The 17,644-nt window shown below is 39.5% G+C and overlaps 1 protein-coding gene across 1 annotated transcript in view; it reads left to right on the top strand.

Moving 5' to 3' along the window:
* The window catches only part of COL6A6 (collagen type VI alpha 6 chain), a 130,233-nt gene that overhangs the window by 80,128 nt on the left and 32,461 nt on the right, over positions 1-17,644 (top strand). Inside the window, exons 21-28 of the mRNA XM_081159337.1 lie at positions 1,301-1,336; positions 2,344-2,406; positions 4,097-4,159; positions 10,205-10,267; positions 13,089-13,151; positions 13,945-13,995; positions 15,611-15,646; positions 16,306-16,368. Coding sequence (XP_081015463.1) covers positions 1,301-1,336; positions 2,344-2,406; positions 4,097-4,159; positions 10,205-10,267; positions 13,089-13,151; positions 13,945-13,995; positions 15,611-15,646; positions 16,306-16,368 — 438 coding nt within the window. The remainder of the gene's footprint in view (positions 1-1,300; positions 1,337-2,343; positions 2,407-4,096; positions 4,160-10,204; positions 10,268-13,088; positions 13,152-13,944; positions 13,996-15,610; positions 15,647-16,305; positions 16,369-17,644) is intronic.

Raw genomic sequence — 17,644 nt, 5'->3', positions numbered from 1 at the left:
ATTTGACCAACTAGAAGTGATTGCTTTCTTCAAAACTCATATTTCTGCTGTTCCCCTTTCCTGTGGCTTTTCCCATACTCTGCCTTGTAAATATTTATCTCCTCCTGTGAAACCCAAAGAGTGGGGTGAGGGTTCCTTGAGATCAAGGACTCTGTGTATGTGTATATGTGTGTGTCATCCTTATGCTCCTGTGGTTCCCACCCAATGTACATTGTGCATAGTAAACCCTTGGTAGATATTTTTCTTAATGAAACTGATGTGCAGTAATTCAGAAGAGAAAAACTCTTGTGCTAAAGGAGGAGAGAAAGCTTCTTTCCCTCCCTCTGATAGGATTTAGACTTTCATCTCAAGCTGATTCATTGGGGTTTTTAAGAAGTAGGCCTCCAACCATTTCCCCAGATGCAATCTGTTTCCTAGATAATAATAAATTCTGACTGAAATGTGATTAATAGAATTTAAAATCTACTGCTCTCTCAAAATTTTGACTTTAATATCTCAAATAAATTTCCATCAAGAAAATGTTGTCTGATAGTTATTGAATTTTGCAAATCCTGGATGTCAGTACTGCTATTACCTTACTGAGAGATCCTAAGTTAGACAATAAAATGTCTTTGTCTCTTCATTTCCAGATCCATGAAGTATTGATCTGGAATATACCCAAACCTAATCTTACATATGAGAGTAGCAGGAAAAACCCACTTGGTTATGTAGCACCATTATTTTGACTAGATATTTTATTAACAAATTGAATTGAGTAATTTTTGAATGATTGTGGTGATTCTTTCATTTTTTGACAGGTATTTGGCTTTGCGGGGGATGGAATAAAATTAGTTTGGCTATCTTTAGCTTCTGACAATCTATAGTAAAGTTCATGAAGTCAGTTCTCCCAATTTTTCTTCTGGCTTCCTGCCTGTTGGCCACTCTATCCCTGGTTTCTGGCTTATGTGGTAGTACTTTGGACAAATGAAAAGAAATAAAATTCAAACCAGTCCATTTTGGAGCTTGTGTGAACAGCCCCAGTAACTGTTTAGTGGAGGAAGAATTACTGACCACAATCTGCTCTCATAAGTATCTATAGATTTCAATTGTCTATGATTTTAATTACTTATTGCCTTAGGATAGGAGTTCAGAGTTGGCAACATTTTGCTTTCATGGTGCAGCAGATAATTTAATGTTTTGAGCAATATATGGAAACTTTTTTTTAATGTCAGTGCCTTAAAGTACACATTACCAATTTAAATGAAATATAAAAAGCATTTTCTTCGGTGTTACTGATATATACCTTTTCCTCCTATTTTAGGCAGCTCATGGCCAAAGGGGACATATAGGCCCGCAGGTACAGTGATTTTTTTTCTTAACTCCAATAATAAATATTCTGTGTTCAATCAAAAAGCTGGACTAAAGACTCTGAAACGTCTCTTCCAGGCCTAAAGTTCTTTTCTTTGTGATGATATTGGTTGTGGAATAAAATGTTAGAAAACTTACAGGCTACAATTTCAAAAACTCAAATCTTAAAAGAAAATGGAAATGTGGGTACTTTATTCAAAACCATAAAAGTTAACAAGAAGAGACGTTGCTTCGCCCCATTATTGTTCAACTGAACTTTGATTGGATTACACACGCAAACTCTAGCAACTCAGTGGGGGGGTTTTCTTATAGATTTTTGCTTAGCTAACTCTGAAAACTTATTTAGAATTTACATAAACCCCTTTTAAACAAGAAGAAGTGTTGAGAAATTTCCTCTTTCTGATTTCTAAGAAATCAGAGCATCTAATCACATCCAACTGTCTGACAACTGAGACATAAATTTGGGGGATTCCAGCAGTTTCCTAAATTAAACTTCCTTAATCCTTTCTTCCTTTTCTTGGAATTCTTATTGTAGCAGAGTTCAGGGGCAGCAGGGAGAGAATGCTCAGCTGTTGATCCTTAAATGTCTAAGCTATTTGAATATAAATATAATGTTGTAAGATGCCTAGAGATTTTTGAAGAAAATGCAAAGTAAATTGTGAGACTTTTCAGGCCAGATGCCCAAGTTAGAGAGAGCATATTACAAGTGTTATAGGATAATATGGGAGTGTGTGTGTGTGTGTGTGTGTGTGTGTGTGTGTGTGTGTGTGTGTAAAGATGGAAAGCAAATACACTAACAAATTAGCTGTGCTTATTTCTGTTTGATGAGATTAGAGAAAAAACTTTATTTCCTCTTTTACATTTTCCTTTATTATTCATATTTTTGCAAAGATCCTGCACTGCCATTGTGGTTGAAAAAATATTTATAATCTTGTACATAAAGGAGACAAAATTCTGAGGAAACAGTGTTAACAGGTTGATTCTCTCTCACCACAGGGGGCAACAGGCATCCCAGGCCCAGATGGACTTGAAGGCTCACTCGGACTTAAGGGCCCTCAGGTACATATTAAGACTGATCATGATGTGAAAACCTGAAAAATCAGAAGCCTTGATAGAATCCCTTGACACCCCTGTCCCATTTGCAGAATTATAGCTGTTTGAACTGTTTTCAGGGCAATAAAGTAGGGAAGCAGCACAATCTTGACTTGTACAGTATTTGGTCTCCTTTATCGAAATTTTGTCCCAGTCAGGAGGTGAACCGAGAATGAACGTGCTGGGCTGTGTGCGGTCCCTGAGCAATGGGTTCAGGCTAGATTCTCAAGAGACCTTGAGCGAAGGAAAACATTGAGCCTCACACTGGGAATTTTGGTCAATTTAGCGCAGTAAGCTCTCAGTGTTACATATCTGGATGCCTGTGCTGTAGAAAAATTGGCTCCATGGTAGGAAACAGTTATTCCGAATACAGCTGACGTCTTCGGCAGGGTGATCTGTAGTGTGGCACTCAGCCTGTGCTTTCTAGCTCACTTCTCCTGGGAGCTGCCTCCAGCACTTTTTGCTTTACAAGGAACAAGCCATGGTTGGCTCTCATACTGATCACATGCGGGGAAAGGAAGCATGTGCCAGAAAGGCCAAAATGTAGCCTAAAATAATGAGAAGGAAAAGGAAGTCCTAGAAAAGGTTGAGGTGAAAGAAAAAAAAGTCAGACTACAGAACATTAGAATACTTTTTCTCTCTCTCTCAATTTTTAGTCTTGAAATCTTGAGAAATAATTTCACTCTTTGGCAATTGCAGGATAAGCAAGGGTTCTGCGATTTTTCAAAGGTTTAACCCACATAGTTTTAAAAAAAACCCATACACACAAGAAAGTAGCTATTATATGTTGGCAATTTGGTGCATGGAAGTTGGGCAAAATATCCTTAGACATCAGAGGAGAAACTTTGTTCACATTTTACCAAGATTTCAGAGCAGTAAACGGTCTGCCCCTTGGACCTCCATCTCTTTCAAGCTTGACTGCATTTCTTTGTCTTACTTGCCAGCTGAGGAAAGTTTGCTTTTCCCACCTTCGAATGATAAAGGTTTGCCGCTAGGGCTGTGGGAAGCATTTCAATAGATTGACTGGCTTTATCTCATGCTAAACAAGCAATACTACTATAACATCCCTTCTTCCACTTTATAGATTCTTACTTTTTGAGTGACATAATTTTAAAAGAGATGCAAAAACCAAACACAGCATGAAAGTTTCTCTGCATAACATAAGGAAGCCACACTTAATAAGCAGTGTAACATTCCAGAAATAGAAATATCCAAATTTCATCTTACTGAATGCCATATCTTATTTATGACCGGTCTTCAGTGCAGTTACTGAATAAAAAAATTCACTTAAATATTTCAGTTTCAGGCTTATATAATTAAAGATTATTTTCTTTTGGAGGGATTATTTTCTTTTAATAGATGCAATTGGAGTATAAAGGTGGTTAGGATAATTAGAAAGCAGTACTGAAAAACTCGCCTGTTCATTATTTCTTTACTTTGACTGCAAATGCCCCACTGCTTACATGTCAGATTGGATGCTTGTCCCCCTGCACAGAGGGAGAGCTCTACAGACCAAGACAGAACCCAAGACATGGGTAGACTTCCCTTTCCAGTTTCTATCCCTGTCACCGACTTGGCATTTCCATTTTAATATTCAAGTTAATATTCAAGTGTTCCCTTGTAGGGAGAAAATAATGCTTTGATTCTCTGCACTTAGGGCCCAAGAGGAGAGGCTGGTGCAAAAGGAACAAAAGGAGGTCTGGGAAGTCGAGGTCCCCAGGTATGTAACGAGAGAACATGGCTGCATCTGGCTTTAATCTTGGCTTTCATTTGGATGTCCTTGTGGTTTCTCCCTGAAGATGGGTTACTTATTGCCTGTGAACCAGCGAAAGTGTTTTAGGTTTGACTTCAGTGCCCAATATGGCCATACCATATCCTGGCCCCTACCATGCTAAGTGGTCTGTCATTCTGTCGGACACAGAGCTGGTTTCTAGCTCTTTGCCTCAGACCTCAGCCTACTGTGAGGTGAAGGACTCCTTCTCTATGTAAATCAGGTCAGGTCACTCCCCTTATCTCAGTCCTCAGGAGTTTCCCATGCACTCCAAATACAACCTACTGCAGTGGTCCTCAACCTAGCTGCACCTGAGCATCTCCTGGACTGACTGTAAAACACTTCACCACTTGGGACCCTCCCCAGACCACTGACATCAGAATCTCTGGAGGTGAGGCCACTGACATCAGAAACTCAGTAACTTTAATTCTCCCCAGGTGATTCTAATACACACACCCAGCTTTGGAGATGACTGTCCCACATCAGCACTCTCTAACTTCAAAGTGTAAGAATCACCTACAGAACTTGTTAAAGTGAAGATTCTAATTCAGTAGGTCTGGGGTAGGCTTGAGATTCTATACCTTCATTAACCCCCCAGGAGATATTGATATTGCTGGTCCCCAGACCACACTTTGAGTAGCTAGGCCCTACATGATTTGGCCCTTGCCTACTTGCTATCATAGTATATGTTTGTTTAGCTGTTTTTGTCCCATCTTCAAGATTGTAAGCTCAGTGAGGGCCAGGGCTTTGTCTTGCTTATACTATATTCCAGGGCCCAGAACAACAGTGCTGCTACACAGTGGAGCTCAATGCATGTTTATATAATGAATCAGTTAGTAAGTGAATGAATGAAACATAGCTGGGACTTGTGCTCTCAGCCAACAGGAGGGCAAAGGGATCCATTACTTTGTGTCCATTAATTAAACTGGGCAGTGCTCCACCACTTAAGTGGATGTGGTCATCATCAAAATATATGAGAGGCTATTTGCATAAACTTGTATCTCATGACACAATATTTAAAGCATATTAATTACTGCTCATGAGGATATTTTTCCCCATTTTTTGATGAATGTGAGCCTTCAAAGAGCATGAAATTTAAAATTTTCATGGTAGGATTAAATTGACAAAGTAACTATTTTGCATTCACATCTTTGAATCATTAAAAGCTTGCTAGCACCACAAATTGGGATTTAAAAAAAAAAAAAGTCCCAAGGGAAACATATATCGGGTGATTATCTCATCTATTTATATAAAATATTGAGCTGTAGATGGGTTGAAATTCAAAGAGTTTAGTAATTCCCTTGCACTAGAATCCAAAATTGTATCCAAGTGGCTGTTACTTTAATAAGTTATTCCATTTGCCCTGTAGTGTACTTCTGAGTGAGTCCCCTTTAATCTTGCCTTGGCAAGATTGGTCATAGTCATAAATCATTCAACATCTTGGCGTTGCCAGAGGTAGTCAAAAGGCACCACTTGTCCCTGGTCTAGCTCTTCCATTTATCTGGCTAGAAAGCATGGTTTTCTTTCTTTGCTTGCTTTTCTTTCCATACCCTTGTCAACACAGTGAAAGCACTATTTCAAATGTGTGTAGAATTTTGTGTTCAGGACATGATGCATGACATCTGAGAGTTGTTGCTCCCAAAGGAAACCCACGGAGATCAACACAATCAGGTATACAAGAGGGCGTTCTTCTTCGCTGGCTCTACATCCACTGACGTAGGCTCCATATCCTCTTACCACACACAGGGACCAGCCACTCGGGTGGAATCACGGGAGTGTGTCCTAATTGCAGGTTTGAAAGTTGTTCTTAGAAAAAGGGGTGTGGTTTCTGTTGACAGCATTCTGCAGGCTTGTTAACTTATGGAGTGTTGGAGCATTTTGCATAAATCAAATGTGCTAATCCAGCCAAGTATACGACTATGATATAAAAGAAATACAGTCCATAGCACAATGAAAAGGAAGAAAAGACTGTAGTCATGGCATGTTCTTTTGTACGCTCCTTTGTTCCTTTCTTGTTTGGTTTTCCTAAAGGTCCTACAGTCATATAATCAAGACCTGGAAAAGGAATGAGAGATCAGACACACAATACTAATTCCAATTAGAGCTGGAGTTATGCTTTAAATATGTAGAATTTTTAGTGAAATAATGACTATCGTATGCAATGTCAAGGAAGGTTGAAATTATTCAGTGCAAATTTGGGATACAAAGTAGAACTTCTTCTTTACAAAGCATAGCATGGTGGTCAAGGTCATAGAGTCTGAAGCCAGGCTTCCTGGGTGTGACTGCCAGCCTTGTGCCTTCATAATGTGTGGCCTTCAGTCATTTATTTAACCTCCCTATGGGTCAGTTTTCTCTGTTATAAAATAAGAATGGTAATAGTAGCTACCTCATCCGATTGTTGTGAAATGAAATGGTTTAATATATGTAGGTGCTTAGAACAACGCCTGCAATGTAGTAAGCACTGTATAAATGTTTATTACTACCATAATGCATCAATGTTACCTAATTTAACAGGGACATTTTATACCCAAAGCATGCTCGTGACCAATGCAAAGAAAGACAGAATGATAATAACAGTATGACAATATGTAATCTGTATTGTAATCACCACATTTCATCATTCTGCATAATCTAGGTTAGACGATTCATCAATCGTTCCTTTTACTCATTTACAAGCATTTACTAAACGTTCCCTGTTGTCAAGTTCTGTAGTAGGATCAAAGGATGAGTCAGACACAAACCCTAGCCTCAAGTGTCCCGTCTCATACAGGCGACTCATGCAAACTGATAATTGAGATGTGATGTGCTAAATGTTAAAACAGAACTATACCCTAGCAGAATTTTCCTTCTCTCCTGCATAGACTGTTACTTAACTCTCCATGACATTCTAAGTTTTTGATAACAGGGGAGTTATTTTTGGAAGTTATAAATCAATAAAATAAGTGTGTATGATTATTGAGATGAATGGTGTTTTTGATAAGCATTTATTACACTAATCCAGAAATAACCAATCTAATTATCTCATTACATAGGATGCTTATTTTTGAAATAATAAATGTTCTAGCGAGAAAAAAAGAAAAAAAAAAAGAATTATGCCCAAGGTAGAGCAGTGGAAGAAAGATGGAGGTAAAGAAGGAGAGGAGGGGCCTAGCTTTTGCCTGATAAGGAGGTGTTTTCCAGGGGACCATGAGAGGCAGGCAAGCATCCAAGGAGAGGAACCAGATTATATAAAAAGAGGTATTAGGGTGAATTTGGGGAACCACACATGGTGCAGTGTGGATGGAATGTAGGATAGACTAGCACTGTCAAGGTCAACAACTTCTCAGGTGTCTTTGGGGTTTGTTCTTGCATTTTCCACCCCTTGCTGGCCTCTCGATTTTTTTTTCTCAGATTTACAGAAGCTGAGCATTTAATCTTCTTGAGTTGTTTCAACCCAGCCTGATATTTGTTGGTTGTGAGTGTACGCAAACTTTTACCCCCATGAGTATAAGAGCTAACCGGAATCCTTTTAAAGTTGAGGAAAGCCGGTCTGTCTTACCCCTGCCCTTGTGTATCCCATCCACACTTGAGGTGTCCTTGGCAATGCCCCAGCCATTAATCCCAAACTCCTAGTGCAATCCTTTCTGATAAGATGCTATCTAAGGACAATATTTTAAAACATATAAATTCTAAACATCTTCCTTCTATCTTCACTTAACACTAAAGCAGCTGTGATTGCCAAGGACTCTGCGACAGAGTCTCAATGTGAACAAAAGTCACCTTATTAGAGGTTAGATCTGGCCTCAGCCTCCTGCATTGTTTGGAGGTTCACATTTTAAAACTCCAGTCTTAACTGGTGCACGGATGGTAAGAGTTTGGGAATCCTGCCCAAGACACTAGCCTCAGAACAGGAGGCAGAGTGGCTGGGAGTTGAGTCTTTAGAGTCAGAATCAGGCTCAGTTCTTATTTCATCTTCTTATTAACTGAGTGATTTGGGGTTAAACACTTTGAGAATCTGTTTCTGATTGGTAAAGTGGTATTCATAATATGTACGTATCTCACTGTGTTATTGTAAGGGTTAAAGAAGTCTAAATATAAATATATACCTCTTAGCACAGTGCCTTGTGCAAAATTAATGTTCAGTAAAAGGACACATGACAAAGCCAGTGGAGATTTGACCTCTAGCTAATGCCCTTTCCCTTTAAATGCCCTAAGCTTCTATTTTAATTCACAGCTACTCTTGATCTCAGATCAAGGCAGCTTTCTGACTCTTTGATATCTTGGGGGTGGCAGGGAAATTTTCTTCTTTCCTTTAGAAACACAGTCCCTTGTACAACCAGCAGTATTTGAGTAGGTGCTTTATCTGGGTAACAACTCACTGAAGCTTGAGACCCATTCAAGCAGTCACAATCCCCAGTTTGGTACTTCATATGGTCCTGCGCAGGAAACAGAATCAGGTTTTCTGATGTTCTAATGAAAGGGCCCTTTCTGCATCCATCCTGCCAAGAAATCTTTTATTCTGGCAGACTTTCAAACAGGATAACCTCTTATTGTGCTTGCGTATGCTTGAGGTGACTACACATGAAGTAATCTCTCAGGAATAGTCTTCATCTCATAGCGCCCATGATGTCTGAAGGAAGCACAGAAAGTGGGCTCCTAGTCAAGACTTCCAGTTTATCCGTTATTGTCAAGAACACTTAAAATCCCTCTACTTCTTTCTGTGATGTACGTGAAAATTTCATATGGAAAACCAACATATTAAACATATGATTTTCTCTTTCCTGGGAACAATTCCTGGATGGGCGGTTGGATAAATAAATGAAAAGATGGGTGAAGTGATGGGTTCTGAGTACTACACAAAGTTCCAAAGATATGAAATCATTAGGGTGTGTACCTAATGTACAGGCTATTATCTAGTGGACGAAGTGGTTACAGAGTAGAGAAATCTGGGACAATTGCGAGATCCAACACAACTATGGGGTTCTGCTATTCTTCTCGAGACAGTGATACTGAAAAGTAAGATTTTTGGGAGAAGGATATGATGATTCTCCCTAGGTGAAAAAACGGACCAAGGCTAAGGGAACAACTTGCACAAAGGAAAAATCTGATCCCTGGTGTCAATAACAGAAGAAGGCATTTGGGCTGTTTCTGAATTGGGATTTTTAGATGTTGAGCTATAAAGCTATTCCAATAAAACATTATTTTAAAATGTTGGAGAGGCTTCTATTATATCAAATAGATTTTTCTGTATAGATGCAGGGTATGTTTATTCATCAGTTTAAGTTTTGTTATACTCTTCAATAAGATCTTAACACTTTCTTTATGTAGGTCTTTTATCTTTCCTGTTAAGTTTATTCTAAGAATTTTACAGTATTTTCCCCATTGGTAAATGGAAATTGATTTACCTTTCTAACTTATTGCTATGAAAGAGAAAACGATTTCAGAATATTGTACTACCTAAACATATCTTGTTATTGCCAATTATTTTCAGTACAATTTCTTGACCTTTCTATTGTACAAATATTATTATTTGTCAGTAAAGTTGTTTCCCTTAAAATACACACAGTGCTTCTTGGCCTTTTGGCTAAGATTAAGCATAGAGATCTGTTCTTATCAGTTTACAACACACACACACCATGCTTTGTACCAAAGCAAGGAACCAGGGAGACAATAGTTCAAGGCAGATGTTATCTGGAATGCCATATTAAATGTTTGACATTTTAGCAACATCTGTTCTAACAACAGAACAGTGAGAACCTCAAATCTCTTTGGAAGAGAAGACTCACAAGGAAGCACAATCATTTAGGCAGCATCTGGCATGAATTACTTTATTAATTTTCCTTTATGTGCCAGTCTTTATTTGACAGCTCTGATACCTTTTTTCCAGAGCAGGAATCAATAAAGCCATGAGTCTTTTCACATCTGTGGTTCATTTTCCTCCTTGCAGAGACAGAAATGGTTTAAAGGAAAGCTGCTTTATGTTCTGATACATTCGCAATTCTTGTTTTGTTTCAGGGGCCTCCAGGACCAGAAGGAAAGGCAGGAAGTCAAGGCCATTTGGGAAGCCAAGGAAATAAAGTAAGTCACATTCTTTATACCCACCAAAGTTCAGATTTTCTCCTCAAGGGAAATGTGTCTGGTTGTATTAGCCAGAGCCTTTTCAGCAGAAAAGAGAACATATCCCATGGCCCCTACACTCTGGCTTGATTCTTAGAGAGCCAGCAACATCTGAGGACGTGGGTGTGGACCAGAATGAGGTCAGGGATTCTAGCTCAGCATAATCTCACCAACGGCTCCTCCCAATCTGAGCTGAGGGATCGCAGAGAAGGGGGCCTCTTCTGGGGTCATATTTTTCTTTTTCCCCTTTTCCCTCCCTTTCTCTCTCCCTCCTTCCCTTTTTTCCCTCCCTACTTCTCTTCTCCATTCATACACAGCTTTCTTTTTTCCATTATTTTTTTCCTCTATTCATACAAACCTTTGTTAAACACCTTTTAAGACAAAGGCACTGGACTGGCATTTGGCTGGACTAGAAAGTCAGCTCTGGGAGAAGAGGTCTTTGTCTGTTTTGCTCACTGATTCATCCCTAGTGCTTAGAACAGTGCCTGGCACTTTATAAACGCTTAGTAAATATTTGTTTACTGAAAGAGGTTCTGGGTTGTATAATAATAAATATGACATGAAAAACACCCCACAGAATTTAGAATATTTTCAGGACAATAATCTATGTCATCAAGTAGTCAGGAGTAGGGGACTGAAATGGAGGTTTCAACATGGTGCTAATCGAAGTGTTTCCTGGCTGGAAAAAGAGGCATCATAGGGGCTGCAGACTTTGAATGGGCCTTGGAAGATAAGAAGGACTTTGGCAAGCAGAGAGGGGGCATGGGAAACTCCAGGTAGAGGAAATAGGATGAAGGACAGCAAGGGGGTGGACAATCCTGGCAACGGGTAGTTGGGGCGTAACCCACGATCCTGTTTGATGGGCACATAAAGAATAAGAACGTCTGTGGCAACTGACCATTGGGTAGCCGGTGCAGTGCTACCTACAATTTCTGACTGGAGTGTATGAACACAGCCAGACATTGGAAGACTTTAAATGGGCAACTCAGTGTAGAAATATTTTGAAGGCTGAGAGATTGGAAGCTAGAAGACTAGTTGATACGTTCACTGTTTCCATGACAAGCAGTGATTAGGTGACTTAACAGGGTGAGGGCAAGAGCAGCTCGTGATGGTTCTGTGGATGTGTTCCAGCAGGAAACTGAACCAGAGCAAAGAAGACTAGATGACTCATGGGCTTCCCATGGGACCGGTAACACATCGCAGCACTAGGAAAGTCACAGGGGGAGCAGGTGTAAGAATGAAGAAACCCACTTAGTCTGGGGGAATAGAGGAAAGGGTTTAGGGCTAGTTGTAGGTGCAGATTTCAGAGTCATTTGGACTCTTGGGAATGTCTGTTTGTAAGAAGGGGAAGAGTAGACAGACAATGAATTATTAGAAAGGACGGGATAGAAACAGAAAAGCCCACTGGATGCTGACAAGAAGCGTTCCAGAGGGAGAGGCTCAGAGCGTCAGCTGGGCACACTCTGAGAGCCACTGCCCAGAAGGAAAGGCTTCAGGACTGGTGACCTGCTTTCCTCCCATGGGGCCCTCTTCTGTTTCACCACAGAGCTCAGTACCGGTGGACATTTGTCCATTTGGACTTCTCGCCCTTACTGTGTTGCCTTTCTATCCTTAAAAACTGAGTTAACCACTCCCACTCAGTGCGGGCTACACCACTTCCGAATGGTTTCTTCCAAAGACTATGTTATGCAAAGGGCAGGGAGAGTAACTAGACGATGGATGAACTTGACTAACACTGCCTCAGTCGGGTGGTTAAGGTTAGCATAAGTAGCATACGGTTAGCATAAGCCACGTTGACAGGATATACTCTTGAGATGATGTGATGAGCACGCCACTTTACCTCTGTGGTCTTTATCCCTCAAACCCATCAAATTCAACATAATCAGAAAAAAATCAGAGAAACCCAAGTTGAAGGACATTCTGCAAAATACCTGACCAGTGCTCCTCAAAACTGTCAAGATCATCAAAAACAAGGACTATTTGATACATGGTCACAGTCTAGAAGAGCCTGAGGAGGCAAGACATGGGACCCTGGAACAAAAAAAGGATATTTGGTAAAAACTAAGGAAAGCTGAAAAGAATGGACTTTTGTTAATAATAGTGAATCAATATTCATTTATTGTGAGAAATGTATCTTACTGATATAACTACCATAACGGTCAATAGGAGCATATAGGAACTCTAAGTACTGTCTTCACATTTCTGTAAATCTAAAATTTTGAAAGTTTTTTTGTTTTCTTTTTTAAGAAAAGGAGTTAACCTTCTTTTGTAAACCTGTGTCAACTTTCCCAAGTAGCTGGAATTCCTTCAACATACTTTTGAGATTGATTTAGAACCCACAATGGATATTCTAGTAGTGAGAAGTCAGAAACTATTGCCAGGATGTCAAAACTAGATTAATGAGTTTGTCGTCTTTACAGCAGCCAGATGATTTACATGGGTCACGATGGAAAACAGTTTTCTTAAACAGTACAGAGCTTCCTCTGACTCATGGCAAAACACGTCCAAGGATCCGGTTCATGGCACTGAGCGGCTAAGAAGGCAACTTGCACTAGACAATACATCAGACTTGTTGAGGCTTCGTTGGTCAGTAGAGGAGACCTCAGCAGCCAGCAACAGCAGTTCCCCTGGTATTGGTCGCACAGCTCACAGTCCTGGCCATTCATTGTCACTGTGTGATACATGTGAATGCAATTGAAAAGTACTGTCTTAGTGCCAACATTTTTTATTTCGTTTACGAAAACAACCTAACAAGAATACATTTCATTGTTCTGTTTAATAGGGAGAACCTGGAGATGTAGGAGAAAAAGGAGCTGTTGGCCTTTCTGGTCCTAGAGGCTTACCGGTTGGTGGTTTATCATTACTTTATATCTTTTTAGATAAAAAGATTGTCCTTGCAATCTTTCAGTTCAGTGGATATCAGGTGTGGTCTGGAGAGACAGTTAAAGATACCATCCCAATCTAGCTTTAGGGCTTTCTAGGCATTGAGATGTTATCCTCATCTTGGATTAGCCCCTTGGCCAGCTTTTCCAAGGTGGCAGCTTCCCAGATTCCAAACATCCTGGCCAGGGTGCTCTTGAAGCCAGATGATTAAAATGGACAGGACTTGTCTTCAGCATCCCTGTAGCCCTTCTTTCATTCCTTCCTTCCTCCCATCAGAACCCAATCATCAGAAACCCAACCCATGCTTCTCCCAGCTCAGGACTTCTCACTAAGGCCTTCTACACGGGCCCAACAGTAGCCAGTGCCCAGGCATTTAGGTCTTATTTTTATCTAGTAAAGTGCAAATGGATTAGTATTAAGGTATTAAAATACCAGGGTTATCTGGAAGAGAGAGCACCTCTGCTTCCTTTTATTGAGATCACTTCATGCCCAAAATTTCTAATCCTCATAACACCACCACAAGTGGGTATAATTATTATTTCCACTTTATAGATGAAACTAAGGGACAGTGCTTTATATGTTACTGAGAGATGTCTTTAGTGCCACTATCACCAAATGTCAGTGGTCTGCCCCAGAGAATCCTGCTTCCTAATTTCTCCTAATGAAACACAAAAGCTGGCTGTCTAGTTCTCTTGTGAACAAGGCTGCCTCTGGCTGTAGTCAGGGACGTTTGTAACTAATCACTTTGTTTACAGGGTGACGATGGCAGCCCAGGTTATGGTAGCATCGGAAGTAAAGGAGCAAAGGTAAGACTTGTCGACTGCAAGCTGGCCATTTTCCATGTATCTTTGTTGCTTGATTTTTGTTTGCCACATTTAAAAGAAAAAGAAAGCAGGGGACAAAGCAGTTTTAGACTTTTAGAGGTAGATTTTGATCATTTCTTTGTTGATATCCTGTGGGGAATGAAGTGGAAGAAAGGAAAACAATTTGGTGGTTTAAGGTGCAGGCAGCAATTGAAATTTGAAAGTTAATGTTCTGCTCCTTGCAGAGATGTGCAGCCAGGGCCTGACTTCCTCCAGCCTGAACAGTGCGTTGACTCTTAGCAGTTCCGTGCTCGAGTGCGCTTGGGAGGCATTCCAAAACGTGTTCTCCTCCTCTTACGTTTACTTCAGCCACTAATGAGAGGTTTGACAGGGCCTTTATAAGTGCATTGGGCCAAGCAGCAACTTAAAAACTTTTTAACTGCTTCAGGAAGGTAGTTTTATATTGTCATTGAATATTTAAGTGTCTAGAAGTAAGGTAGAAAAGTTTATCAAAACCAGTGATTTATATGTATTTATAGTAACCACTCAGGAATCATAATAACACCCACAAAAACAATAAAGTTAAGAATATCCTTTAGGTAAAATTCACGTTGAAAATTCTAAATCATTATAAAGAATCAGTGTAATTTCAAGTGAAATCCCAGTGGGAACGAGGCAAGAGGCTGTCTGGTTGGGTAAACGAAAAACGGCCAAAATTTCTTGGGGAAAAAACCAAACTACTGAATGAGCAATTTCCAGTGAAATGTCTTTACAATTGATAATAATTGAAAACAGTCTTGATATCTCATAAAAAGGGAAATATTAAGTAGCCTACAGCATTAGAATATTAGCTACTCTATAATGAATGCATTTGGAATTTATAATTATGTAAAGACATCATTATGTACATATCAAGTAAAAAAATCAGAATATAATCAGTAAAAAACCATTTATTCCAGTTGTACTCAAATGCATTTAAAAAGCTAAAAGAAAATATAACAAGTATTTATAATGGGTAATGACATTCTGAGTAATGAAAATTGGGTGACTTTTCTTCTTTCTATTTTGTGTATTTTTTATATGTTTGAGGAGATACTACATTTAATAATCAGAAAATTAAATTATTTATTAAAAATTACTAAATAAAACAATTTTTTTATCAAATGGGGATTACTATACTTCTTCAACTATAGTCTGTGGCCAAAGTAAGGTAAGCAGAGAACCAGAAAATGAAAGATCAAGTGTAGACTCAAGGCTTCCCAAATTTCTCCATTGAAATCCATTTTAAGAAGACTGTTTAAGACACATGACCAAATGACGGGCTTTCCTATGGTGCGCCTACGTTAGGAGGAGAGCTGATGTGTAACTCCTCAGCAGGGTACACTTATCCACTTGTCTTAGGTCGCCGTGATAGTTTGGTGAAACCGGTCAATAGTTCCAATTTAACAGGTGAAGTCCGTTTCTCAAATTGTGCTGTACAGTGTTGTATTCAATCCTTTTAGTCCTTCCTTGGTTCAAAGGCACTAAAACAAAATCAGAGAGCGGGCAAAATTAAAGTCAGTATAAACCTACCTTGCTGATATATACATATGTTAATTTTCTGTACTGTCAATTATAGGGACAAGACGGATTCCCTGGACAGAGTGGACCTAAGGTACTGTGTGCGTCATACTAACTAGAGGTGGATCAGAAACACTTTTGGGCTATGAAATGCACCTGGAATAACAGAAGGACAGTTCATTGAAAATGAATTAAAAAATCTTTATGGGGAGAGGAGGGAAGACAGCAGGCTTTTTAAATAAAAAACTTATTTTTTAGTTTTTTTAATTCATAGGTAAAGGAAGAAATTACCCTTATTTATTTTCCTCTGCACATGTGTTCCTCCTCCTCTGGTGTATCTGTTTTCTTCTTGCTCAAAGGAAAGTAAAATGTAGGGAAAACCAAAATGTCCTGATCTCACCTGGCTCAAGTTTCCCAAAGTGTTTATGAATCACCTTCAGATAATAAGCCCTCTACCTTAAGGCTTTCACTTTTGCTAGAAACGTTAACTGAGCTCAGGAAATGCCAGGTCCTGCGATAGCATCAGTTCACGTCTCCAAAGAGGCTGTGTTCTGACTGGAGAAACAGAAGTGAAACAGTGAGTGTCAGTGTGCCGGGCAGACAGCGAAGAACATGGGGAGAGCACCTCAAAGAAGGCTGTTAAAGATAAAAACGTGTACGAAAATGTCTTCATGTTGGAATTCACTTAAAAACACATGGGGTTATCTCTTTGATTTTAATAACTACTGATTTTATTTTTCTGAACTTATTTAGGGTGAGATTGGGGACCCTGGTGGTCCAGGAAAAACTGGACCCAAGGGTGCTAGAGGTCAGACGGTAAGTTTCTTTGATGCTTACAACCTCGGCTATTTTGGGAAGTCCTCTTCAGTGTTTTTCCAATCATTTGAGTTGTCACTTGTTCCCAAGGACTTGTAAAAACGTGTGTATTTTGTTAAGACAGACTTGGGGAAGGGAATATTGCTCCTCCAATGCCAGCAAGAAGGCAATGAGTGTTTGCTTTTAGTGAACAAGTTCTGGTTGCCAAGGTACCATCCTTAACACTGGAAATAAGTTTTTGGGGTATTTTGGTAAGGGATTCTAGTGGTCCAAAATATGGTCTGTTTAATCACGTCTCCTTGGCCGATTTAGTGCAACCCAGTGCCTACTGGCATCTCATCTTCACTATGACAAGTATTGTTGGCTTTAATTGAGCTTAAGAGGATATCTCTTGAGCTTTGAGGGAAAGTTTCTATTCATTATGTAACTGAATGTATCTTTATTATTCCATGGAAGGGTTTAGATATTGCCCAATGCTGTGAATCATTCAGACTAAACATGAGTCTCCAGTACGTCCCACAGGCATCAGCATCTTTGACTTCCTGTGGCTCAGGGATGGATTTTTGCATTTCTGACTCTTTATCTATCTTAACTTAGTGTGTGATGGTCCTTTTATAAAATAGGCAAGCTTGTGATGATTGTCTCCAGGTACGTTCTTTGTCTCTCTTGTTCAGAACAGCACTGATCAGGTAAACTTGTCTTAACACCATGCCAAGCAGGAAAAGAAATACACAAAATCTGATAGAACTTGAGACTTGAAGTGGGTTTCCGGTTTTGTCATCAGAGGTCACTTTATTCTGGTTTTTGTTTTGTTTTTTACAAAGCGTAGGGAGAACTTTAGGGATTATTTATGTAGGTTTTAGGGGCGCAAAATAAAGAAACTGCTCTTTTCCTCCATCCTGCTTCCCCCAAGAGAACTGCTTCCCAGCTATAACTATTTTCCTCATACATATTTTTGAATGACTATCCTTCAACATTATGTTCTTTATTTTTAAAATAAAGACTTATATAATTAGAACTATAATTGGAAAACTGTCAAATTAATCTAGATGTCATCTGCTTTGAAGTACCTCCGGGTCCTCTTTCCCTCAGCTTGTTAAAATTACCCTTGAACATTGAAAACCTGCAAACGAGTTCAGCTGCTTGTTGGACTCCCTCCTGCCAATGACACATTAATCATTTTTTAAAAACAATAAACTAGTGGGTAATACATAAGCTTTTTCTCTTGGCCTTTGGTTCCTTGAATTTCTTCTTTCTCCCACATTGGGCAATTTAT

The sequence above is a fragment of the Miniopterus schreibersii genome (assembly GCF_964146895.1).
Source record: "Miniopterus schreibersii genome assembly, chromosome: 15".
Lineage (NCBI taxonomy): Eukaryota > Metazoa > Chordata > Mammalia > Chiroptera > Miniopteridae > Miniopterus > Miniopterus schreibersii.
Note: the sequence above shows the minus strand (reverse complement) of the source record. Positions and strands in the feature narration are given on the sequence as shown.